The sequence below is a fragment of the Polypterus senegalus genome, chromosome 1 (genome assembly GCF_016835505.1).
Source record: "Polypterus senegalus isolate Bchr_013 chromosome 1, ASM1683550v1, whole genome shotgun sequence".
Classification (NCBI taxonomy): Eukaryota; Metazoa; Chordata; class Cladistia; order Polypteriformes; family Polypteridae; genus Polypterus; species Polypterus senegalus.
Window position 1 is genome coordinate 201,331,115 of NC_053154.1, and position 27,389 is coordinate 201,358,503.

Consider the following 27,389-nt stretch of genomic DNA (forward strand, 5'->3'; position numbering starts at 1 on the left):
GAGTCAAAGTGCATCTGAAAATGACAAATAGGAAATGTTTATTTTCATGCTGAAAATACACACACATGTATATGTACTGTATATATGTTTGTGTGTAAATAACCTAATCTGCTTAAGGAAGTCGGTAAGTATGTATACTGTATGAATTTTTGACACTTTTTTTTTTTTTTTTTTTTTTGGAAATCCCAGTGCACTTGGGAAATTATTGGAAACAATTAAAGAAAAAAGTCAAACATGTCAAAAATAGGTATATTAGTGAACAGTTAGTGTGGTATCAAATGAAGGAGGTTGTGTTTTACTAAAATGCTGGAGTTCTGTAAGAAAGAAGAGAGGTATGTGAGATATTATTTACCTTGATTTTCGGAAGGCTTTAAAGCCCCACATGAGAGATTAGTAATAAAACTAAAAGGTGGACATTCAGGGCACTATGTGTAGGTGGGTACAAAATTGGCTTAAACACTGGGAACAAAGGTTTTTAGTGAAAGGAACCTTTTCAGAATTAGTTAAAAGGAGTATCCCTCTGGAATTGGAGCTGGGAGCACTGCATTTTCTAATGTACATAAATGATTAAGATAACCGTATAAACAAAAAGCTTTATAGGTTGCAGATGGTACTAACCTAGAACGAAAGGAAGAAAATACGGATTCTGCAGAATCATTACAGAGGGAACTGGACATCATACAGGCTTGGGCAGGTTTGTTACAGTTGAAGTTTAATGACAAGTATACACTTACTGAGCAAATTATTAGAAATACTATGCTCTCAAAACGGCTTCAATTCTTCATGCCATGGATTCCACAAGATGTTGGAAACATTCATTTCAGATTCCAGTCCATGCTGATAATGACTGCATCACACATTTCTGTACATTTTTCTGCTACACATTCATGCAGCAAATCTCCTGTTCTACCACTTCCCAAAGTTGTTCTATTAGGTTGAGATCCAGTGACTGGGAAAACCGCTGAAGAACAATGAACACATTGTCATGTTAATGAAACCAGTTTGAGATTACTTTTGCTTTATAACATGGTGTATTAACAGGCTGAAAGTAGTCCTTAGTAGATGGGTAAATTGTGGTCATGAAAGGATGCACTTTTTCAGAAACGATACTCAAACAGGCTGTGACAATCAACTGATGATTTATTGGTATTAATGGGCCCAACGTGTGCCAAGAAAACATTCCCCACTCAGTTACCATCACCAGCATGGACTTTTGACTCAAGGCAGGTTGGGCTTATGAGTTCATTCTATTGCAGCCAAATTCATCACCAACCATCTGTGTGAAATTGAGATTCATCAGACCAGGCCACATTTTTCCAATCTTCAGCTCTCCAGTTTTGTTGAACCTGTGCCCACTGCAGCCTCAGCTTTTTGTTCCTGGCTGAAAGGAGTGGAACTCGAAGTGATGTTCTGCTGCTGTAGCCCATTTGCCTCAAGGTTTGGCGTGTCGTGCATCTTGAGAAGCTTTTCTGAAGACCAAAATTGTACAGAGTGCTTATGTGAGTTAACCTAGCATTTCTGTCAGCTTTAACCAGTCTGGCCATTCTCTTTTGACCTCTCTCATCAACAAAGCATTCCCGCCTACAGAACTGCACTACACCTTTCTGTGTAAACTCTAAAATATGTTGTGTGCGAAAATCCATGGAGATCAGCAGTTACAGAAATACTCAAACCAGCCAATCTGGCATCAGCAATAATGCAGAGGTCCAAATCACTAAGATCACATTTTTTCACCATTATAGTGTTTTATGTGAACATTAACTGAAGCTTCTGACCTGCATCTACATGATTTTGTGGATTGTGCTGCTACCACATGATGGGCTGCTGATTAGACAATTGGATGAATAAGCAGGTGTACATGTGTTCATAATAATAAGGAACCCTATTCTGTTGGGTCCTTGAGCAAGGGCCTTAACCTGAAAATTGCTGCACTGGTGCCGTGCAATGGATAACCATGTGCTCAGACCTCAAAGTCATGCAACAGGACAATTTTTCCTCTGAGATTAATAAAGTATATCTGATCAAAAAAATGACACTGATTATGGGACTAAGAGCTATGAGGAAGTACTGAAGAAGCTGAACCTTTTCACTTTAAGAAAGCGGAGATTAGGATGTGACATGACTGAACTGGTTAAAGTCATAAAGTGAATTAGTACAGTGCATGGCAGCTGTTACTTTAAAAATATCTTAATCGAGAACACAGGGATACTGCTGCAAGTTTAAGAGCAAATTTTAGAAAATGTTTCTTCATACCAGGACTTACAGACACATGAAACAAATCACTAAAAAACGTGGTTGAGAATAGGACTTCAATGTTATTTTGGAGATTCTAGGGTAATAGGATCATTGGATCTACGAGAGTAGACCGAATGAGCTGTTTTCATCCAGACTGTTCTAATGTTCTGAACATTGTGTCTAGCCTTCTCACCTTTGTATTGCTTTCAGCACTGAAATATCTATTTTTTCCATCTTGCTAAATTAGAGTCACAGTTAATCTGCCTTCTCCTAAAATGGTATTGTCTTGTTTCTATTATGTTAGAAGCCCTGCCCCCGATTTCTACCTTTTTAACTTGCATTGTCGAAGAAAATGGTGACCAAAATTTCAAAATGATTTATTGCTTTATATATGGAACAATTGTTGCATAAAGTTATATTTTTTTACACAATGGGTAAAAGATTTCAATAACTTAAATATTATTTACCTATTACTTTTATAAGCAGTCAAGTTGCTAGACCTTTGACACAAGTACTCCCTATTCTGGCAGAATTGATAAAGTGCTTTGGAGATTCAGCTAGTAGGCAGTGAGCAAGTTGGCTGTCGACCTTCCTTCGGCTTTTTTTTTTTTTGTGTAGAAAGCTGACCATATTCCCTGCAAATAAAAGTTAAGTGACTGGTATAAAATGAGATATGCAATGAATAACTGAACATTTTAAATATGAATCTTCCGTTGCTAAAATCACACTTCAAGATCTGCTAGAATGATTGCTGCTCTTTAATATGCAACACTTTTCAGCTATTACAAGATAATTGGCAACCTTCAAGTTATGATATCAGATGAAAGTCTGTTAGCAAAAATAACTAGATGTTGCGAGTAAGTTTAAGTACAAATATTCAATGATAAGTGGCTTCCATCTGAACTGTAATGTCAATGTGGATAAATGTACATATGATTTCCTTTTGGTTCCTGTTGTTTCTGAAAAAAACCTTTAAGTTATTTCAGGCCAGTCATTTACATTTATCCAATCAACTTTGAAGATAACCTCTGACATCATAAAGCGGGGACTGCATAAAAAGGCACATAAAATCCTGCCTTGAAAGAGAAAAGGCAACATTTCTCCATTCACAAAACATGTTTAAATTCCTCTGTGCTTGGAGAAAAAATAATTATAGAATATCATTTAAATGTCTAAGATAAGCAGATTTTTTGGTATATCATTATGTTTTTAGTATGTTTATTAGTCATTAAAAATGCTAAATATTTTGTCATTGCGACAGTGATTTTGACTTGTTGCCTTTGTAGGCACCACTGCATTAATTTGGCATGATGGATAACACATACTGTTTTAGTTATGGGATCAGACTTCATTCTGTTATCTTTCTGTGTTACCATATTTATCTTATTTAATTGGAAATAACATTTTTTTCAAAAACTTTTTTACTTAAGGAATCGGGTCAAGGATATTACAGCAGCATAGTGGCGCAGTGGTTACATTACTACCTTGCAAAAAAGAGAGCTGGGTTCACATCCTTAGTGCTTCTTGCATGGAGCTTGCATATTCTCTCTCTGTGTCTGCGGGGGTTTACTTTGGGTGCTCCAGCTTCCTCCCACAGCCAAACGCACGCAGGTCAGGTGGATTGGAATTACTAAATTGGCACTAGTTTGTGCGAGGGTCTTTACCATTCGATGGGGATTTTTCCTGCCTTGTGTCCAGTGCTTGCTGGGATAGGCTGAAAAAACCCTACCAAGGATAAGTAGATTAAAGATAGGAAATAATATTATACTGTAGACAAGGAATTTAGGTTTTTTTTTTTTTCTCAAATATTTTTGAGTTTCAATTTTGGCAATTTGTTTTTACTTTCTTTGCTTTTCAGTCCCTGTTTTTTTTAATTGACTTCATTCTTTCACTGTTTGCAGTTTCTCTGTCAGAAATCATAACATAAATAATGAGAAATGGTGCAAATAGTCATACGAATTCTAACTTTACACTTTAAAGCAGAATTCCTTCTGTAAGTTTTAAAGCCAATTTGATTAAACTAAAAATGGACGCCTAGGAATAACAACTTTTGACACAGTTCTATAAACATAAAAATCAGATGACAATATTGCTACCTCAAGTATCTCTTTGCCACACAAGGTGAGAAGGTTAAACCATGTCTAAAACCTATGCATAGCCTGTTTTCTTCTTTCACATCACCCCATCGTACACTGCTGCTGTCAAGAAAAGTTCTGGCTTCCCCAATCCTAACCATGCATTGCAGTGACTTAACTTCAAAAACTCAAAGGCTGCATGACTGTTGTATGGTTTTACTCTATATCCTTCATTTTCTAAAGATGCTTATTCTAATACAGGGTTGTGGGAAATGGTCCATCTTTTATTTCAGTGTTTAAGTGTTATGATTCCTTCTTATATACATTAGTTTTTGTTTTTATTTTACTAAGTATAACTTTGTAACAATGCTATCTATGAAGTGTTTTTAAAAAAAGAGATTGACTAACTGATAACTGAAAGAGTGTGGTTATGTTATCAGCTGAATGGAGATAAACTTTCAGCACTACTGGCTCTTATAACTATGGACAAATGGTCCAATTGAGAATCTAATTTTCAGCATAAGTCGGGGGGCAGTCTGCCTTTGCAGCAAACCATTACCCCAGCACAGAACTTGTAAAATTGAGTCAAATGATTACATGCACCAAAATGGGTATGTATACCAGGCTGTTTGTTTTATTCAACCTTACACAAGCGATCTGCTTTCTCATATTGTTGAATTCTAGTGGATGAATGCCACTGCCGTTGGATGTGGTCTTGCCATTTTTTGAATGAGCAGCTGTGACGGTCGCAGTGGTATGGCACCCCAACCCACCCCCTCCCAAACGAAAAAAACGCTCTAATCATGCAGCCAAGCGGCTGGTATTGCAGTGCGTCTTTAAAAGCTATCTTCCCCCTTGCCATCTGTCATTCCCCCTCCAGAAAGTAAGAGCATAAAGGAGAGGTAAAGCTAGAGAAGTGAGTATGCAATGTCGATCATGTCTCTTTTCCCTCAAACAATGCATCACATTACCCAGTTCTGTTTATCTGCTCCTGGCATAATGGAATCTGAATGTGTGAAGTGATAGTCACTATCTTTAGTCAGAGTCTGCTTGACGCATATCAGCTTTTTGAGATTAGGAGCTGGCAATGCTCACAACATTATATAGAGAGATGTTTCTTTATTTTCCTAGTACGAGAAAAGAAACAGCTTTATGATAATAATGTTATAAAACAAGGATAAACAGTGTGGGCGGAGGTGGGAACAGTTAAAGTACCGTTGTGTGTTATCAGATTGTTGAATTGATTTGGAAATGTTGCACCTAATGTGGATTTTGTGCCTGTTATGCTGTGGGGGCCATGTCTGACTATTAGGTCTTTTTATGTTATTTTTGTGTTTGCCACCAACCGCATTTTAAGCAGTGCCAGGGTATGAAAAGGCAGGACACGTTTGAGGCAGTTGTCCTGCTATTTTTTTTTTTTAATCTAACAATTTGCTTCCAGAAGCTTTCTACCCAGATGGTACAATTTTGTTTTGAAATATGCAAAACATATAAGCACTCTTCATTGCTTGGATGTCACAAAGCAGTTGTCCTCATTTATTAGAGGATGTAGCAACAGAAAGGTGCTTGGATTTGTATATTTTTGAAGAATCTCAACATTGATGCTGTGTTGTTGTGGGGGGTGAGGGGAAACAGAATTTATATAATACTGCTTGTGTCTCGCACTCAGGAGGACAGCGGAGAAGTGGAGCTTGTGAAAGGAGCTAAAGTTCGAGTAGTGACAGATGAAAGTCTGAAGAACTGCACTGATGGGACTCAAATCTGGGTTGACTACAAGAACATCACCCAGGTGGTGAAGGAAGGAGGGCGGATTTATGTGGATGATGGCCTCATTTCCCTCAAAGTCATTGAAATTGGTAGGATGCCACTTTAAAGAACGCATGCATATCCACACAGCTTATTGCCTGTCTGTCTGGAGCCAGTTTTATCCCACAAACCATTCATATATTGACAATGGAACATTAAGAATCATTCCATTTTTGTATAGTAGTCTTTACTGAGGGCTAGCTGTGCAGATCCGCCAAATGCATTAACATACACCACTTCAGTGAAACATAAAATTAGCCTATAAGCACCAAGTTTGTTTTCACTTCTTATAATTTGAAAAGGGAGCCTTCTTACAGAGAGGCTATGTTTTACTCTGTTTTTAAAGTCATTTGTGCTTTGGAGTTAGGAATGGGATAGCAGGAATTTTACACATTACTCCCCCAGTGGAACAAGTGGCAGCAGGGTGGCCCTGTATGTTTCATATTGTCCCTTTGATATCCATTGAAGTTGGCAGGTAGCCAGGGAGTGCGGGCAGACATGTGGCTGTTTAACAGAGCTCTGGAACTGGGTTGCACAAATACCTGGGACCATTAAAGCTTTGTTCTGACCTCAGACATTATTCCTGAAATAGTAGTTCTTGGATGGCATTTAGATGGTTTTTAAGAATATAAAGGAGTGTATTTTTTTTTTTAAACTGTGTGGAGGAAAGAACTGCCATTTGTATATGTGGTCAAGTGAACAAGCACATCCCACATGGTAGTCAGGAACCATAACGTACATTGATAGGTCGACGAGGCAATAACTGTTTGTTTTTTAGAATTATATTTGTACTTTTTATGTTTTCCCTGTGGTAATACCTCACCTTTGCAACAAAACTCCTTTTTATTGTACTGTAGTATTTTTTGACCTCTGTCAAAACACTAAAAGTCAAAAGTTTTCAAGCATTCACATTTTTGTTTTTTATTGAGATTTAAGCAGTTTAAGTCCAGTGAGTAACCTAAAGTGGTACAGTGATTAAGCGGTAAACTGCTAGAGGTTTAGAAATTTCACAAAAACTGAAAGATTAAGTAATTTTCAGTTACACAAAAATACAGTTTTCATGGAACGAGTAATGGGCTAATACTTTACAGATTTTCTGCAGCATCAGAAGTTACTAAGACTTGAAAGTTGATGAAAACCGGTTTCCTTCTGTACAAACTCTGTCTGTATAAAAGTATTGGAACAAACTATTTTGCTACACCCTCTGAAGCATTATTTGGACATCTGCACTGTATATTGCTATCATAACAGCAAGAAAAAGGAACTTAACAAAGGAAGACATCCCGTTATAACCTTTAAAAGTGTAGGTTTCTCTTTAGATAAGTTGCAAAGAAAGCCAAGGTGTCAAGTACAGTTTACCACACCATTAATCGAAACATGGAAACTGTGACAGAAACGGGTCACCCATAGCCACAAAAGAATTAGAACACAAATCTGTGAGTCATTAGTTTGCATGAAAAATGCCTGACAGGACAACAGCTTCTCAGGCACATGTACTTATGTTCTTGTGTACTTCAGGCAAGCCATTTTTGTTTTCATTGGCATGCTGTGTTGGTACTGTAGCTCGTCTTTATTTTCAATGCATAGAGATATAACGAAGATTGCGCAAATGCTGTTGTAAAATTAAATGGGCACCTTAGATTTGCAGACGGTTTTCTTTCAGGTGATCAGGCACAGGCCACATTCAGTGTCAGTACTGGATTTACAGTACTACCACTTATGAAAGTGGTCTTGACCCAATCAGAAAAGCTATGATTCTGTGTTTTTTGGAGTTCACAGTTCTCTAAAATGATTCATTGTCACATAGCAGAGAAAAAAAATTTGGAATTAAGCTGCATTGAGAATGTAGCATAGTTAATTGTTTGTGTGTATGTGTATGTATGAAAGCCTATACTCAATAAAGAGTGCTGTAGAGAAATAAACTGATTTGAATCTATTAATCAAATATTCTCTTCCATGATACCTAGCTTTTATTACTGTATGCTTCTAGGTTCAAACTACATTGAAACTGAAGTGGAGAATGGAGGTACCCTGTGCAGCAGGAAGGGAGTTAACCTGCCTGGTGCATTAGTAGACCTACCTGCAGTTTCCCAGAGGGACAAGGAGGACCTCCAGTTTGGGATTGAGCAAGGAGTTGACATGGTGTTTGCCTCTTTCATCCGTAAGGCTGCAGATGTGCATGGTGTCCGTAAAGTTTTAGGAGAAAAGGGAAAACACATCAAGATCATTAGCAAAGTGGAGAATCATGAAGGGGTAAAGAGGTAAGGCTTCCACAGAATCACAGGTGGTGTTGCATTTACAATATTGCACCATTCTAAAATGTGTCTAATGTCTAAAACTGGGTAAAAACTGAATGAAGTGTTTTGTCAAGTCAATAAGCATATACTTTTGTGTATGAGTGTTCAAAACCCTCTAAACCACAAGCCTGCTTCACAGTGAAATAAATGACCTCTTCTTTTACTTCTTTTTGTGTCTGGAGTGGGGACAATAATAGGGCTGTACATTACCCTTTCCGAGTGAGTAGTATTAGCAGAAAGTATCAGTTCTTTTTCATGCAGATCTGGTAAGTGCTCCACATACACTGGACTTCTTTTAAGCTAAACTGCAACTGTGAAATGTGTATACCATGAATATTGGCATAGACTGCTCTGTGTTGTTAATCGCTATGTTCATAGCCCATGTGACTGTTTCTGTTGAAAAAGATTACATGCATTGAAGTAGAGTGTGAATGCTTGACAACACATAATATGTGTGAACCATTGTAACTTTGATGGATAGAGCATGAACAGGGACTTGGTGACATTTCTTAGCCACCTTGGTTATTCCAGACTGGCTACTTTTTTCTTTTTGTTTTTTTTTTCTTTTTCTTCTTGCATTTCCCTCAGCTGGGCACCTGGGTACTTAGCACCTATTTGAGTGTGTGTGAAAGAAGCTTCTCAGGCTGCAAGAGGAGTGAAATCATAGATGGACTTAATACACTCTTTTATGTGGTTTGAACGGAGTATAGAGGTGGGTATATGATTTAATAATATATTGAGAGCTGCAAAGAAAAAAATGCCAGAACGTGCTTGTTAGTATTGTCTGCATGCAGCTTGTTGCTTTACAATTTTTAAAGAGTTTCCTTTCCATTGATTAAAAAAAAATTAAATTAGTTTTTAATTAATATATTCATAAATATATTCTGCTAGGTATGCTTGCTTTTGAGCATGCGCAGTGTACTCGTATAGTTTAATCTATATTTATATAAAATGGAATGTTTCTTAATTAACTTTTATCATTTTAATTGACTTGTTATTTAAGACCCAGACCACTTAATTACTTTTTTCTTAATTAGTAGCCATACAAGTAACCAACACATGACCATGTAACCTGTGTCCATCATGCAATATTTGAAAATATAAAAAAAAATGTAGGTCTGCTCAAGTCACCAAAACATTTTGACAGTGTTGTTGGGGGGGAATCAACAGTTTTGTAAATGTCTGCTGTGACAGAATAACCACACCAGTATGTCATGGGATTAAAAAAACAGTTAAAATAACAACAAGAATTGGCTCCTAACTAAGAAACTGGTTGGAGTGAAATCTGTTGGAGTTTGTGGCTCCATCTCAGCTGGTTATCTGTTGGCTCACTTCACATCTCATTTCTGTTTGGGTGCCATTTAAGGGAACAATGAATCAATGCAGAGAACAGACATTTAACAAAAGAAAAAAGTCAATTAAAATGAAGGGGAAAAAGTTAATAGGCAGCACAAACCATTCACTAATTAAGGAAACGGTTAGAATGAAAACCTGTAGCCATAGTAGCACTCTAGGAATATAGTTGGAAACCCCTGGACTATAGGGACCAAACTTTGCAAAGTCACTTACTATTCTACAAGTAACACATATGTAGTACTTGGGAGTTCCAACAAAAGACTGACAAACAGCAGTTCAGGTCCTCATAAATTGTTTTTTTTTTTTATTTAGTTATAGGAGAAAGAGATCTATACATGGTGTGTGACTACAGTGACTTAAGTGAATTTCATTTTCTATGACTATAAACAAGGCTTAAGTGCCGTCACTTAAGTAGCAGGCATTAGCATGCCTTTTATACAGACAACATCATACTGGTTCCTGCAGAGTGGGTTTATCAACAAAACTGTTTATCAAAATTATTGGAATAATAACCATGTTGCAATTTTAAATTTGGCAATGGAAGTTAAATATGATCAATAATCATAACAGTGGTGTGTTTTAATTTTTGAAAATTGATATGATGAAAGTTTCCATAAACCAAGCCCAAGCACTTGCTGGGCATTTAAAGCTAAAAGAGAATAAAATGAGACAACATATCAGCTTTTGCTTTTTATCATGTAATAAAAGCCTCTGCAAAGCTAAGGTATTTATAAATAAAATTAGAGCGGCATACAAGTGAACAAACACAGATAAAGCATTGAAACCACAGTGTCAAAAATGATCCATCTGTAAAAGTAATTTGCAGTCCCTTTTTTTTTTTTTGCATGGCAAACTCAAAGTGGATGACTGTGGTGTGAACCATGAAATTTTAATCATTTTTTGTAACCAATGACAGTAAAACCAGCAATAAATTGTGTTAATCTTTAACGTATCTTAAGAGTGCACTCCCAAAATATGGTAAGATATTGTGGGAAAACTGAGATTAAAATGGTACTTGTTCCTTCCTGAATATCCTTACAATTTAATCCTAGATGATAAATGAAGTGAAGCTACACACAAGCACTGGTTAATGGCAAAGCTGAAATCTAACAAGTTAAAAACAAGAACTGGAGTGTCTTAAAGGATGTGTGCAGCTCTAAACATGCTGCTGATTTTACGTTGAGTGTCGTATTCTAAATCAATTTAACTACAAGACATCATAATACTTCTAAAAAATTTAAAAGATGGGTAGGTCTTAGCCCATATTAAAAAAACTCGGCATATTTGACTGAAGTAAATGACTGCTTCAGGAAGCAGAGTACTCCGATGACCTTTAGTGGCCCGTTAATTGTGGTGAGCACAGTGGCAATCCAGGCTAATTAGGGTGCAATCATGCTTTGGGGGGCTAGAGTTATGTTTTAAAAGCCAAAAAATAAAATGGAAAGCAGCAGTAAAATGGAGAGAATGTTAAGCAAGTTATAGCTTGACAGAGGCTAAAAAAGACCATTAGGTGTCAGTATAATGAATCAGAATATCCAAGAAGAATACAGTGAAAAGATGGAATTTCCCTTTGGGGAAAAAAAAATCAATAAGCTGTAAAATAAATATGACACCAATGTGCTGTTTATTCTACAGCATTCCTCATTATTCTCTCATTTATTTCTTAACTGTTTTAGATTATAAAATGTTAAGGGAGCAGAATAGAACTGAAGAGGCATTGGGAAAATGCCCAGTGACAGTGTCTGCCATGTTTCATGGATCCACTGAGGTCCATCTGGAAGGCCCTGTCTAGCAACAGTCCTGTGACACTGGGCACTTTGTGGATTCCAACATTTGTGTTCTTTAACATCACCTCTGAGGAGGCATCTTAATTAATTTTTGCTGGTTCTTTGAAATTTGTGGAGTATATTTGTCAAACATTTGGCAGTTGAGGTATTATTGTAAATGGGGAAAAGTGTGAAAAATCTGCTAAGTTTGTGTGGGGACTAAATTCTAAAGTATGACTTATGATGGAATGGGTTTGAAGGGGCGTACACTGGAGATGATTGACGGCATTAGGTGCACTCTTTGCAGACAAAGTGCTGAAAGAAACTCTATTATGACATATGGCAGACTGTGTCCTTGCTCAGTAGACAGGTTTTTATCCGATTCATTCTAGATATTGAGAGTAGGATTTCCAATACACTGAGACAACATGAGAGAATATTTTTACTTATCCTAGAATGAGGAGTCAATTTTATCGGATCAAAGTCATAGTCCCAATACATTATTTACTGTCTCAGTCCTGTTTTATATATCTGAAAGTACATTTTGAGAACTAAACAATAGAGCTGCTTCTAAACCTTTCTTCTGCTTGTCAGCCATAGTTTCCAGAGTTAGGGCACTTTCTACGTAGGTTCTTCCTATAAAGATAAGTTGGAGTTCATCAGCAGTCTCTCGCCAGAAGTTAACAATCTTCCCTGGCCCTACTTTTATCCCTTTTCTGGGTCATCAGACCAGAGATTTCATCAGAAAGCTTATAGGGAAATCCCACTTTTTGTGAGCTTTTGATTCTGCCCTGTAAGAAAGCACAGCGTTCTCTATTCCATCATAGGTATTCCATGCGTACCCTTCCAAAGTCTTACCAGACGTCATCACTTAACTTGGAATAAGTGGGTCAGAAATGAATAAACCATTTGGAGGAAAGTAGCAAATTGGCAAATATTTATAAGTATAAAGTAATAAAATGTCAACGAAATAGTTTTAAGAGCTGGGTAAGTTATTGCTATATTTTTTTATTTATGTAATGAAGATTGCATATTCATTTTCAGGCCATTCTAGATGTCATTGTCTTCTGGCCTGTGATGCTTGTTCCCATGCCAGCAATGTCACATGAAAATGTCAAGAATACAGCAGAGCCTATGGAGCCCCCAGCTATAGTAATGTGCATACTGGAGAAGAGCACCTAATGGAGACTTAATTATCTTTTCTTTATGCATCATAAATATAGGTTTAATAAGATTAAATGAAATGTATTTCACAGTAGCCATAATGAATGCATGCATTACAGATTTGAAGAAATCCTTGAAGCAAGTGATGGCATCATGGTAGCGAGGGGTGACCTTGGAATAGAAATCCCACCAGAGAAGGTATTCCTTGCACAAAAAATGATGATTGGTCGATGCAACAGTGCTGGAAAACCTGTCATCTGTGCTACTCAGGTAGAGTGATTTTGATATGATTTGCTTATCCTTAAAATTTGTGAATCCACATTATACAGTACAGAGTTATGGAAAGTTGGAGCTTATCCTAGTTAACACAGTAATTATCACCTTAAACAGTGGCATTTTGTTTATGCATGGGCCCTGCCATTATGAGAAGCTGTAGCTAGGATGCAAATCACAGTTGCTAGGCCATGTCCCCTAGAAGTCTCTTCACATGATGTAATTGGCACAACACTTTAAAAGCCAACGCTGCATGATAATTGACATGTGACATTGTTAATTTTCAGTGTGTTTGATTCTTCTAAGTGAACTACAGTTAAGACATATTGCAAGCATTATTTGACTTTGTATTGCCTCTCGTTTTGGTGCTTGATTTAATTATCTTCTGGTTTTGACTTTTGGTATGTTTAAGGTTACGAACCATCTCCCGATTCCTGATCTCCTGCCAGTGTATTTTTAGGAGATGAGCTTTTGGTTATATAAAATTCTAGCTCAATGGTCTGGCATTTTTATTTTATTTTTTTTTTCTCTCATTGCCTTTTTCCTTTGTGGCAGTACACACCATGCACACACTTGTACCAGATCAGTTTACAGGTACCAATGTACCCAACAGTAGAGACACTAAATCTTTTATTTTGTGTAACTTTCATAGTGATAAATTTATTTTAATAACTAAAACACTATTACATAAATAACATAGTTTAAGAGGATGTTGAGGTCAATGGTTTTGGAATAGCAAGGTTTTTATGTGCAGTGAGAAAGGGAGTGTTTTAAGAAAAGTACTCGGGTTGTAATAAACATTAAAAAGTTTAATGATTATGATGCCAGAATTGCAATAATCCAAACCATAAGGTCCGTCTACAAGGTTTGTTAGCAGAGAGAGAGATTTTAAGTAGGAAAGGATAAATAGACGACTCAGTGGACACTAAAGCTAAAGGAAGCCAGAATTAATTCAGACTGAAAGGGCAAATATGAAGTAAATATGCCTGAAGCAGAGTAAAGGGGCAATAGTCTAGAGTAAGACATGAGGGTCAAGTAAAAGGGAGAATGAAATGGAGGTTGACCTTGGTGGATGGTGATCTACAAATATATTGTATTGAATATTGCAGTTAATGTTTTAATATAATGGATTGGGGTAATGGATAAGAAGTATCCTTTTTTTTTCTTTCCCTCTCCCCCAAGATGCTGGAAAGTATGATCAAGAAACCCAGGCCTACTCGTGCAGAAGTTAGTGATGTAGCTAATGCAGTTTTGGATGGAGCAGACTGCATCATGTTGTCAGGGGAGACTGCAAAAGGAGAGTATCCGGTCCAGGCTGTCCAAATGATGCATTCGGTGAGCTTGTGCACAATATGGACAATGCCAGTTTTACAATTTAATTTTCAAGCAGAAAAGCAGCCATACTAGCTTTTTATAGTTTTTCAAAGTGTTTACTGCAACCCTGCATTCTTGGAGTTAGTTGAATAAGTATTGTATGTCTAGAATATATTGGCTAAAAATGTTTATTCAATGAATATTATTGGAAAGGATTATTGAAGAGGAAATGAAGTTTTATGGTTTACCTATACAAATGTAAGTTTTAATAATTTCCTGTTAATGCATTATAGCTGTAAATACCGTACAGTCAACCCTCGTTTATCGCGGTTAATCCGTTCCAGACTCTGCCGTGATAAATGAATTTCCGCGAAGTAGGATTCTTTATTTATAAATCGAATATTTTCGCAGTTAGAGCATAGAAAACCGGTTTATGACCTTCTAAATACATTTTCTAACATTATTAGAACCCTCTAGACATGAAATAACACCCTTTAGTCAAAAGTTTAAAGTGTGCTCCATGACAAGACAGATGTGACAGTTCCGTCTCACAATTAAAAGAATGCAAACATATCTTCCTCTTCAAAGTGTGCGTCAGGAGCAGAGAATGTCAGAGAGAGAGAGAGAGAGAGAGCGAGAAAAGCAAACCATCAAAAATCAATAGGGCTTTTAAGTATGCGAGGCACCGCTAGACAAAGCGGCTACAAGGAAGGCAGCAATGTGAAGGTCCTCTTTCAACATTTTTTAGAGGAGTGTCCGTATCTTCTAGGCAAACAGCCTCTGTGTAAACAGCCCCTCTGCTCACACCCCCTCCGTCAGGAGCGGAGAATGTCAGAGAGAGAGAGGCAGAGACAAGCAAACAATCAAAAATCAATATGTGTTGTTTGGGCTTTCAAGTATGCGAAGCGCCGCATGGGAAGCATATCGTATATCATTGAGAAGTTTTATTTAATATGTAATACGTGCTCTGATTGGGTAGCTTCTCAGCCATCCGCCAATAGCGTCCTTTGTATGAAATCAACTGGGCAAACAAACTGAGGAAGCATGTACCATAAATTAAAAGACCCATTGCCCGCAGAAATCCGCGAACCAGCAAAAAATCTGTGAGATATATTTAGATATGCTTACATTTAAAATCCACGATAGAGTGAAGCCGTGAAAGTCAAAGCGCGATATAGCGAGGGATCATTGTATATGCATATGTATTGAATTGGAAGTAGAATGTAAATAAAGGCTTTGAGGTTTGTGGGCCTAACTCATACCAGTTAATCTCTGGCTCATTGATGGATTGGCTCATCCACTTTCCTATATTTATAGAGTTAAAAGTACAATAAGCTCCCTCATGCACTAAATGCTTTGTCTCTCTTTATTCTCTGGCCACACTGATGGAATTTTCCCAAAAATGTTCTGTACCTATCAACACTGGCAAGTAGAAGAAAATCCAGTTTTATGCAGGTGCCCATTTAGCCAAACACAATACCTTACTGGCTGGACAACTCAAATTTTAATTGTGCGATATCGCAATATACCATTCAAATGTACAATCTATAGCCCAAAAACAAAAAAAAAAACTATGAATCAGTGTTGACTGATGTAACTGTCTTTTAATTACAGAAAACAGAGCAGATATACTGTATACATGGGTATACTTCTAATGTATTTACTTTTAATGAGGCATTTTCATTTGAAAAGTATACTAATAGGTTATTTGCTTTTATTCCGAATTATTGTAATTAAATCTGCTGATTGTTTTTGGTCAAGATTAGGATTAATTCTTGGATAAGACTTTGGTCAGTGGATTAATTTTATTTATCAAACAGCAGCAAGCCACACTGAGGCATCAGTACATCTGCACTATTAATGATCCTGTATTGTTTTCCGTATGCTTTACATTTCCTTATTTTCAGTTCTTTTATATCTCTGACCATGCTGTCTGCTTTTTATTCTTATGAGCCTCCTGGATATTAACAGCTGTGTTTGCGACACTGGCGGTAAGCATCTGTGTAAACTTGGCTTGGCATCTTCCCTCCTGTCTCTCTACACACTCAAAAGCTTTTGTAGATTTGCTGTTCTCAAACATTTGGCCATCTAGCATGGTAAACGGCAAAAACTGTTATGGTGCCTTGTAACTAGGTAGTGACAGTAGCCATTTCAGACTTCCTAATTAAAAAGTGCATTTCTAAAAAGCTGCTGGATCTGCATTGGAAATAACCTTTTGGGCTTTTTCAAATTCTTTGAACAAAAATGCTTGTCAGTTTTTTATGACTTTTGATTACTTCCTATTCTTGGCTGACCACTAATCTTGGACCATTTTGTTAGATCGCCCGGGAGGCAGAGGCTGCCATCTTCCACCGGCAGTTGTTTGAAGAACTGAGGCATCTCACTCCTCTGACCACTGACCCCACTGAAGTTACTGCTATCGGTGCTGTGGAAGCATCCTTCAAGTGCTGTGCAGGGGCCATCATTGTACTTACAACTTCTGGCAGGTGAGTTCTTAAACTAAAATATTTGATTAATTTGGAACATTGTTGTAGGTGTTTATTACATACTCGGGGCTACAGCTGCACTAAAGACAAACTGTTTTTGATGTTGCATATTCTTTAGTTGAATAGTACCATGGTGCAATGGTGGGCACTTCTGCCTTACAGTTCCAGAAATTGAATGTCAGCCTTTGGCATTGTCTTTGTGGAGACTGCATGGTCAGTCCCTGTCTATGTACGCTCTGCATAGCGCAGTTTACCTGTCACATCCTATACAGTAGATATGCCTTTTAGACTGACCGATGACTCTAAATTGGCTTTGTATTACTGAGTGGGGGTTTATACATGTTGCAATAAGATGACAACCTGCTTTCCACAAAAAAAGCCAATATGATGACATTTGAATACCACACAGAGAGAGAGACTGAGAGAGACTTGTCATGTATTAAACTTGTGTCCCTAGGCAGTATAGTAGTGACAGCAGTATTAACCACTATGCCACCTTGATAAGTATTGACATAAGGGACTGAGAGATGATAAGGAATCTGATGAAAGTGAATTCATAAAATGCATTTTGTAATATGTGCTTTAGGGTGGCATGGCAATTTAGAGTCCTGGTTGAGTAAAATGTGTTCTTACCATGTTAACATGGATTTTCTTATGGTTTACTCCCATATCCCAAAAATTGTGCAGATTACGCTGACTGACTATTCTAAATTAGTTGTGTACTTTAAGAGTAAGGTTTTGAATGTGCATGCGAGTGTGCCATCCAAAACACTGACGCCCCATCAATCAATTGTCCCACCTTATACCCAATGCCACTAGGATAATCTCCAGCCTTCGTAACCCTTTGCATAAATATCCAAGTTTATCAAATGAATGAACGCTTTTCAGTTGGTACTAGTAAGGGCTAGCAGAATGGCCAAAGACGACATGCCAAGTGCCAAAAAAGATCCCCAAACTTAGATGACTTAAGGGTGGGCAGGTATAAATTTGCCATAATCAAAATGTAGCATTCTCCCTAGTAACAATGTATGATACTAAGAAAAGACGAGAACAGCCCAAGACCGAGCCAGCCATTTGTTTGTCTGTGTTGTGTGATATGCAGACTCCTGTCTGCTGTGCCGTTCAAGCTACCATTGCGCACAATAAAAACATGTAAGCAGTCACTTAACAACATTTCCCTGACTGAATAAATACTCTAAACCTGGGTCTTTTATCTAAAATAATTCCATTTTATTAGTGTGGTGAGTTTTGTAGGGCTGTTGGCTTAAAGGAGTTTTCTTGTGACTTAGAAGTGAATGCAAAGAGTTTATCATGTGATGCAGTCTAAAGATTTTTATTGACTTGCTGCTCAATAAGTAAACATGACACATTCAAATTTTACATAGATGTGTACTGTTTGCCTGAGCAGCCTTTGCATTGATATCAATAAACATGATTGAAATCAGGGTTTAAATGTGAAATAGATTAGTTTCATTTTGAGCTCACTTTTTTGCTTCAAGTCCCAATTTTCCCCTACATTTTTTGTGGCTTTTTTATTAGTATTTTTTGTCCCAGTATGAGTGCATTCAAAAAATGTTCATGTCATATAAAAACAAAGATGCTAAAAAAGCTGTTTGCTTCAAGGCATTTTGTGCTTTGTTTGGAAAGCTGTAGATTTGTTAAGCAAATTAGAAGGCTTGAGTGCCTTACATTGGCCTGGATGAGCATCAACCATTGTTTTCACTGTAATATACAAATTAATTTCAGGTCAATGTTATATATGTATTGTACTTCCCATTTTACTAATATATGACTCCTACATGCTGTCCAACATAACAAAACAAAGAAAAAAAACACTTAATATATACATAATAATGTACACATGGGAAGAGCTGTGGTTAGTGCTGTTGCCCTGCAGATGCAATGTCCTCAATCTGAATCCCATGCCCTGCTTTTTGTCTGTGTGGAGTATGCACATTTTCCCAGTTTGTCTCAATGTTCCCCCTAGGTATTTTTACCTTGTACATCCCCAAAGATGTGCTAACTTTGCCTAGTGTATCTGAGTGTTGGAGTGAGAATGAGTATGCCCTCCAATGAACTGGTGCCCCCCAAACCTGCTTACGGTATTGTTCCCAGTGACGATAGGATTGTCTATGGCCCCAGTGACCTGTACTGGATTAAATGGATTTGAAAATGTTAATGATAAATATATGTTAACAGAAGAATTAGAAGGAGATGGCCTGCTCATAGTGCCTCTTCACACCTGGGATGCTGTCGTGTGAGCCATAAGCTATGAAAAAAATAGGGTATCTATTATAAAAGAAATTAACATAATAAGATTGACAAACGAGGATATTATTTAGCCTATAGAGTTTACATTACTAGCTGATACTTGCATTTTTTTCAATATTTTAACTATTTCAATTTGTTAAAGTTGTGAAAGTCCCTGCTTCACCTACATGACTCAGAAATAATATGCAAAAGATGGATAAATATGGTAGAATACAAAGCAGATCAGAAGAGAAAAAAAAGCCTAAATTTGTGCTGCCTATCTGGGCCTACCTACACAGGTCTTGAAGCCACGTTTGCCAGGTGGGGTAGCTCGCCCACTTCCTTTCAGACATCAAAGGCTTTGTACAGAAGCTCAGTTGAAAGATGATACACTGGAGAATTCAAAAGCTCTGCCGTAAATTACGTTACACTGTGCTCTGAAACCACTTGCAAGACAGAAAAAAATATTTTTGCACAAAAATGCTATCTCTCTGCAAAATACTGAATTACTAAATGTTGTTAGGCATAAATAAGACCAGTTTCTTTAGAGAATAATTACCTTTCTTTTAAATGGTTGATGTTGCCATACTTGAATAACTGCAACATTATTAAAGTGGCGCATTGCAATTTATAAGTAGTGACTGTGCTGATTTGCATAGCTGCTCTTGGCAGATGCCACATGAAACAGGAAACCTGTGTGCCCGCAGTCTTTCTTTTCCTTGTGTTCTCATCCTAATTAACCCCCTTCTTAGAAAACCTGGTTGTTAATGTATGGACATATATTCAGAATATAGTCACAAAAATACAGAAAACATTCAGTTTATAAATTGTTTTTTTCTTTGCATCTGTGGTTCGGTTTAATTCTTGTACAATATTCTTTCCATGCTGAAATGGTGGTTAAGTAGGTCAGCGTTATTGCCTCATGGATCCAACATTCTGTGTTCAGATCTCATATAAGTTTTGTGTCCATGTGTGCACACTTTCCCTGTACCTGTGTTTGTTTTCCTTGAGGTTCTTGTTCTCCATTCACATCCCCAAAGTCACAGGTTAGGATAATTGCTGACTCCTGTATTGGCTAGAGCGTGAATGGACCCTGCGATGAACGGACTTATTATCCAGGGTTGTTTCCCACCTTACAGCCAATGCCTTAATGACTCTTAATTAGATTAAGCAGTTTTGACAACGTTATGCTACATTATAGCCCTCTTTCAATTACAAATATAACGTAGTAAAACTATAACACAAACCAGAGACAGAATGTGCATAGAGTTTTACATACACAATGATCTTTGTTTTGAAATTTCTACAGTCTTCTTTTAGTCCTTAAGACTTCACTCTTGAGATAATGAAATGTGAAGTAAATTTAATAATGCTAAATTGCTATATCATAATATTATATGAGTAAATGCTATACTAAGACAGCTAGGTACTTGGAAAAGAGTGAATGAGCATATGTGCTTAAGTGTGTGAGTATTTGAACATATTGCTGCTTTATTCCTTAGTAGTATTACAGGAATGTAATCTTTATTTTCCAGCTGTTGGATAACTGTTATCTCTGCCTTTAGGTCAGCACAACTTTTATCCCGCTACCGCCCACGTGCTCCGATAATCGCAGTCACACGAAGCAACCTCATGGCCCGGCAATCACACCTGCATCGTGGGATTTTCCCAGTCTTGTTCAGAGACCCAGCTATGCCAGTATGGGCTGATGATGTGGACCAAAGAGTCAACTTCGGTATGGCTATAGGTAAGAGTGTGTGCTTGTCATTTTTCCTTTAGAAATTTATTGTCAAATGCATTAAATTTGTTTACAGTGAGAATTGAGACATACAGTCTTCATTGGGCACTTTCAAGCTCCCTTTCTCTTAAGCAAATGTACAAAGTAAATCAAATTAGTGAGGAGGCAAAGGAAAGAAACTTTTTGAAAGCTGAAGATCTTTTTAAGCAGAATTAATGCTTTGGTAAAGCTCAAAGAGACATACTTTTTATATATGTTTTTCCTGTTACATATTTTAATAAAAGGAAGATATATATTTGTTAATGCTTAGCTGTTGCTAAAATTTGCATTCCTTTATTCACAACTGTTTAAAATACTTGTCATCCATGCTTCTGTATTGCAGATCACTGAATATATAATAAAAATGGTGTAAGTCCAAATTTGAGATATCAAGGTTACATTGGTTAATATATTTAAATGTCTGAGTTGATTTGAAAAGGGCCACACTGATTAAAAGGTCTTTGACTGAGTTTCAGTGTGTCTGAAGTTTATCAGTTCACAGGCAAATATACAAACAGAGATAATTGTGTTACAGGTAATTACTACAGATAATTATGTTGTACAAAAGATAATTATGTTTGAAGTGCTGTAGTCATTTATTATGACACCTTGATAAGGTCCTACATGGAATCAGAAATGCAAATATAAACATTCAATAATTAGTCATTCATTTCAAATTCTTTTTATATCGTATACGGTGTATCTGTTTTTCTTTCTTAGAAGTCAATACTGATCTAATGTATAAAGCATAAAAACAGAACTGTGCACCAAAAATGGAAAAAGAGTTAAAGTATGATATGCTAATTTTAAATAAACATCTCTTACATCACAATAGATGCTTATGGAAGCACACATCCTATGCAGCTCAAGATTCACCTTTAAATGTCATCTGCTCATTCAGTTTTCGACTAGCCTACTTAATCCAGTTCAGGGTGTCCATATGGTAGAACACTTCAAAGTCCCTGACCTCTAGACAGCTCAATGTAAGGACTCTTACAACACACAAAAAGTCCCCTTCACAATAGTGAGTGAAAAGTTGCTGAAATATCAATACTTTGAGGCATTTTCACAACTAGTTCATTGGAATAATTGCCCTGTCAATGAGTTCATTTAGTAGGTTTGAAAACTGCAATCACTTTTGCAACCTAAATCATTCAGACCAAGAACCTTTGGAAATGGTGTATTATGTGCAGTACCAAGCGAACCCTGAAGCAGTAAGCGTGAGGTATGGCTATGATCCAATATGGGACAGATCTAACTACAGGAAATGCTATGCATTATGGGAAACATTTCTAGTGGTAATTTAGGCATTTCAGTTTAAAAATAAATCCACACATTAATACTTTTTTGCATAAAACAACTAGTACAAGTGAATCAGATCATCCAACACCTGTTTCTGCCTCAGAGCATCTTTTTCTTCCTCAAGATTGAATAAGATAGCAGATGACCACATTAAAGAAAGGTGTAGATCTATTTGTGATCGGGTGGATCAAAATGACCACATACAGAGCTGGTGAAAAAAGAGTGGCCTTTGCAACCGATTATCATTCTCCATAAATTTTGCATTGCAAGAGTGATGATTTTGCACAGGTGGGGTGTGTGCAATGCAATCATACTTCTGGTACGATACAAACACTGTAGGTGAATTAACATTGATACTATGACATAATGTGAATTGAACATTGGAGAGTGAACATTTTTAACAAATATTTACAGACCTAAAGACCAGAAAAGTGATTTCACATAACCTAAATAGTGAATAGGCTATTGGACAGTAAATATGAAACATCAAGCAGTCAAAATAAATTCACCCAATATGTCTGCTGTCTAAATGAAACTGAGACACATTACTGTTGTGCCCTCAGTACAGATTCCTATAGAGCCGCCTAGATGAAATATATCTTTTCTGTAGCATGTTAAGTAATGCATTTACATGTTCTCTTGTAGTTATCAGATAAGACATTCCGCTTCCACAGCTCTGCTTGGTTTTAAATAAAAAAAAAAATCAAATATTTGCCGGTGCACAAGTTACACTCTTGTTGAATCTTCATGAAAATCTCTGTCCAATGAATGAAGTCCACAGAATGCCTGCAAAGTATTTATTTTTACTTCTAGTTCGCTTAAAAGTTAGACTACACATTCTACAGACCAGTTTCTTTACTGAGCAATGACATCAAGATTGTAATGAAATCCCTATCAGAAAGTATAGATAAATATAACAGCATCTAATTGGACTTAAGTGCAGACTTTTTTTTTATTGCCTAACCATTCACACTTCAAAGTAATATACACTGTATCCCCACAGCATTTGAGTTTCTAGAGGTTTTGTTATCATCTGGATATAACAGAAATGCTTGTTAGAGTCCATTGGGTATGTTTATTCAGTGTACTGTGGAAATGTGGGTTTGGATCCAACGTACTGTACATGGAAGGATTAAACTATTTTCTCCAACTTAAAATGCCATTATATGCATGAATAATGCAAGTTCTGATGACTTTGGATTTGAGCAGGGAAACAGCCAGGGTCACCCACTATCGCAAAAGCTGATTCCAATTCCCATTCACCTTTCGGTTATTCATTTCCAGCGAAGAACATATGTTTCAAATAGTGTCTTTCAGATAATGATATGATGCTGTCTAATAGTGATTCATATTCATTATAGCCACATGTGTTGAATCTACTAATTTCTGTGAGTTAACATAAACTATATGCACAGCATTCCTGGTAAAAGTATTACATGCCATCTTAAATTAAATTAGTTTTGTTTGTCTCCAAAGATCTATTCAAATTAAATTTTGATCTTAATGCAACAAATTAAACAAATCTTAATAGACTGTCATTTCTTCATTTTAAATTATTTGGGAAAATGAATACTGTATTGTTATAGTCATTATGGTATGATATTTATTATATCTATTCTTTGGAATGCAAAAAAGACCACCTGAAAACAAGAACGGGAACGCCTCCTTTTAGGTAAGCCCGTCCCTGTTATTCTATGGAATGGTTAGGCAACATTCACGTGCCTTTGGAATTTTCATTGTTTACATTTGTGATGTTACACTTTCCAAGGTTGTTCTTGTTTGGTGGATTACACACACGGTTAAACTGACACAGAAATTAAAGAATGTGTGAGTATTCTTTGGAGTGGAATTTTGTTCCAACTAGAGGATTTTTTCCCACCCACCCGATGATCATTGTTACTGATATAAGCTGTGGCACCCAGCCAGTTAATGCGACTCTCTGTGTAATTCTTTACCATAAAAGTTATCACACTGTGATACATATGCCATAAGTAATGGTTACATATTACAATCTACACTTTTCAGTTGTATTTTGTAGGCACTAAGATCAAAAGCAATTACTAAGTGCATATCTGCACAAGGTAGATACATACACACATAGAGGGCTTCAATCCAGCATGACAGGGAAACCTTAGTGGGGGAGCAGTTAAATATTTAAGACACATATTACTAACACAATCTCTTTAAAGTATCTATTTTTATCCAAGTAACAGGAAATATGCTTTAAAGAGTGAAATTATTGAAGCATCATTTATGGCAAAAACATTCTTAGGAGTAACTTTGATCTCTAAGAGCACTGCTATGCATTTCTTATTGCATCGTGTGCCTAGCATTCTGCCAAATGGATGAAGTTAAGTTTCTGAATAAATGTAGGACTGAATTCCAGGGCTAGGAAAGTGGGTGTCCATGTCTTGCCTGACACTGCTGTGTACAGTTTTTTGTTTCATCGAAATCAAAGATCTTTAAACATACAGTGACAGTAAATTCTTTACCTGACTTGGTGTTAATCAAAATAAACAATATTGAAATGCATAATGTAAGAAGTGCTATTGTTTCAAAAAACAGATATAGCCATGTAAGACTATGTGATGAACAATTAAGATTAGGGCAAAAAAAGGTGATTATTCATGTGTATGATTTTACTTTTGTCAGCACCCATGTTAGTGTTTTCTATATTAAAAGAATATCTGTTTTATAATGGGGTACCTACTGTTGTTAATCTAAAACAAAATGACAATTAATTGTTTCTATATTTCACATGGGAGAATTGGCATATCGCTTTTGGTTCCGCTCTTTTAGTGCCTAATTAAAATGAAGAAAGATTAAGCTGCCCTTAATTGGCCCATTTTCACTGATTTGTAATGGATACTGCTTGCCTTGTTTAACATTCCTATTTTTCCTTACCCCCAAATTCAGGACTGTTGAGGCTTCTGATAAAGTTCTTGGATCCTCCAAACTTTAATACCTTGGCTATATACCCGCAAAGATTTCTTTTCATTGGGTGGGATTAGGGTTCCTTATACATCTTAATGTGATGTTAAGACTGCATAATTCGAAGGACAATCGTAACCATTGTTCTGGAAACCACTTATTCATTTTGGGGTCACTGCCCCAAGTAATGTCATATCAAGGACCACCCCAGCAGTCCATACAAGTTGACATGGTTACTTTTAAAATTCTGTGGGCCCTGTTTCTCCATCAGGAGAACCAACTCTTCAGTTGTCAATTTCACCATACTTCTGTTTTTTTGTTTTGTGGTTTTTTTGGAAGGGATTCCAAAAGCTCAATCTTTCTCATACACTAAGAATGACATACCATTACACAGAGATCAATTTTATTAATAAAACCTTTAATGGCACAATTTCCTCAGCCAAGATAGGAAATTAATAAAACAAACCATGCAACAGATTAGTGACAGAAAATTAAAATGTCAAATTAGTGAATCTAAACATAAAACTAATCAAACCAGACAGTGAATATCGGACCACTAGAGAGTACATAATCCAGATGCCGCTAAATAGGTCAATATTGATTCTTATAATTTTAATGCATTATGCTTTTTTTTCACAAAATGATTTATTTCAAAATATACAAATAACTTAAAAGCCAACATCTAAGCAGATTTGTAAGAAAATTGTTGAGGACACACCTGTTCTTTTGGTAAGATCAGAGCTCGGACAAATTGCACCAAATGACAGCTCAATATTTTCTACACTTAACAGGTTTTAGAGGAGAATAGCACTGAGAGAAAACAGTCCCATCAGCCACGCAATGGTATTGGATCAGTCTGTGCAGCCCTTTGAGCGACTGCAATTATCTGGCTGCTAAATTGCTACAGCAACTCATTAGGTTGCACAGATGGTTCTTTGTTACCCTACAAACGTTAAATTGACTAATTTACCTGTCTTTTAATTTGCCATTTAACTCACCTAACCCTTTGGAAAGTTGTCTTGATAAAATGGCAGTTACCCAATGTAACAGAGTTAAAAACAGAACTAGAGCATGTAATGTTGGACTGAAGTGGACAATTCCAGTTATAGGGCTCTTTTGTTGTTGGATTGAGTCATTTTTTAAATAAAACAAGGTACTCGACACTTTTTTTAAATTGTGTAAAATATTAAATTAGATTTGTTAGTGCCTTTTCAAGGAAAGAATGCTAATTCCCGCCCTAATTATTTCTCTTCATTGTTTTTCAATGCTTTATGCCTACCATTTCCTCCATATGTCACATTTTGCTTGATAAGTGGATCTGGGAATTTAAAGTAAGTGATCACCTTACTGTCACATGTAGCCCTTGCTCTACACCGACCACCATGCTCTTGATGCCATGTTTCATATACGAGGTGTGGGAGAAAAGTAATGAGACTGATTTTTTATTTACCAAAGTTTTTATTTTTTTCAAACATCAATGTTATCCCCTTCAAAGTAGTTCCCGTGGGCAGCTACACACCGATGGAGACGTTGTTCCCACTGTTGGTAGCAGCGCTGGAAGTCTTCAACCAGTATGGTCTTCAGCATGTCCGTTACACTCTTTTGGATGTTTTCTAAAGTCCCGAAATGACGTCCTTTGAGGACATTTTTCAGTTTAGGAAAAAGGAAAAAGTCACACGGACTGAGGTCAGGTGAATAAGGGGGTTGGGGAACCACAGGAATGCCTTTTGAGGTCAAAAATTCTGTTATGGAGAGGGCAGTGTGACATGGGGCGTTGTCATGATGGAGCATCCATTTGTCTACAATGCCTGGTCTCACGCGAATGACCCTTTTTCTGAGCCTTTCAAGGGCGTCTTTATAAACATTCTCCAAGCTTAGCACAAAATTTAATGGCACAACGTTGCTCCAAATTCCGCTGTTCCATTTTGCGTGACGCACAACCAAAAACACAACTTCGCTAATAGCAGTCACAAAAATCACGTAGTTAACGGAAGGAGTTGAAACTCGCACTGAGCTATGGAAGGGTACTGATACACGTGCTCTATCAAGGACAACAGCGCAGCGTTGCCAGTCTCATTACTTTTCTGCCACACCTCGTATGCCCTGCCTCCTCTTGCATTATTTAACGACTCTGTCAGGGAGTCTGTTTTAGTTCTGTTTTCTGTATTTGTTATATATATCATGTGCTTTTCACATTTGTAATTTATTCCTTTTTTTTTTCCTACTTTGTCTTTTTGTTTATAATTTTTTTGTGTGACCTACACTTTGTCTTGTTTTCCTATCTTTTTGACTTCATTTTATCCTACTTGCTCTTTTATTTTTTTGGACATTTAGCTATAGACTGTATTGATGTCCAT

General features: G+C 36.8%; 1 protein-coding gene across 2 annotated transcripts in view; it reads left to right on the forward strand.

Annotated features, from left to right (window-relative positions):
• LOC120537905 (pyruvate kinase PKM-like) overlaps positions 1–27,389 on the forward strand; it is a 66,561-nt gene that overhangs the window by 35,899 nt on the left and 3,273 nt on the right. For both annotated transcript variants that reach the window (XM_039767180.1, XM_039767171.1), the window contains exons 5-10: positions 5,980–6,166; positions 8,107–8,377; positions 12,819–12,969; positions 14,155–14,307; positions 16,606–16,772; positions 20,588–20,769. In XM_039767180.1, coding sequence (XP_039623114.1) covers positions 5,980–6,166; positions 8,107–8,377; positions 12,819–12,969; positions 14,155–14,307; positions 16,606–16,772; positions 20,588–20,769 — 1,111 coding nt within the window. The remainder of the gene's footprint in view (positions 1–5,979; positions 6,167–8,106; positions 8,378–12,818; positions 12,970–14,154; positions 14,308–16,605; positions 16,773–20,587; positions 20,770–27,389) is intronic.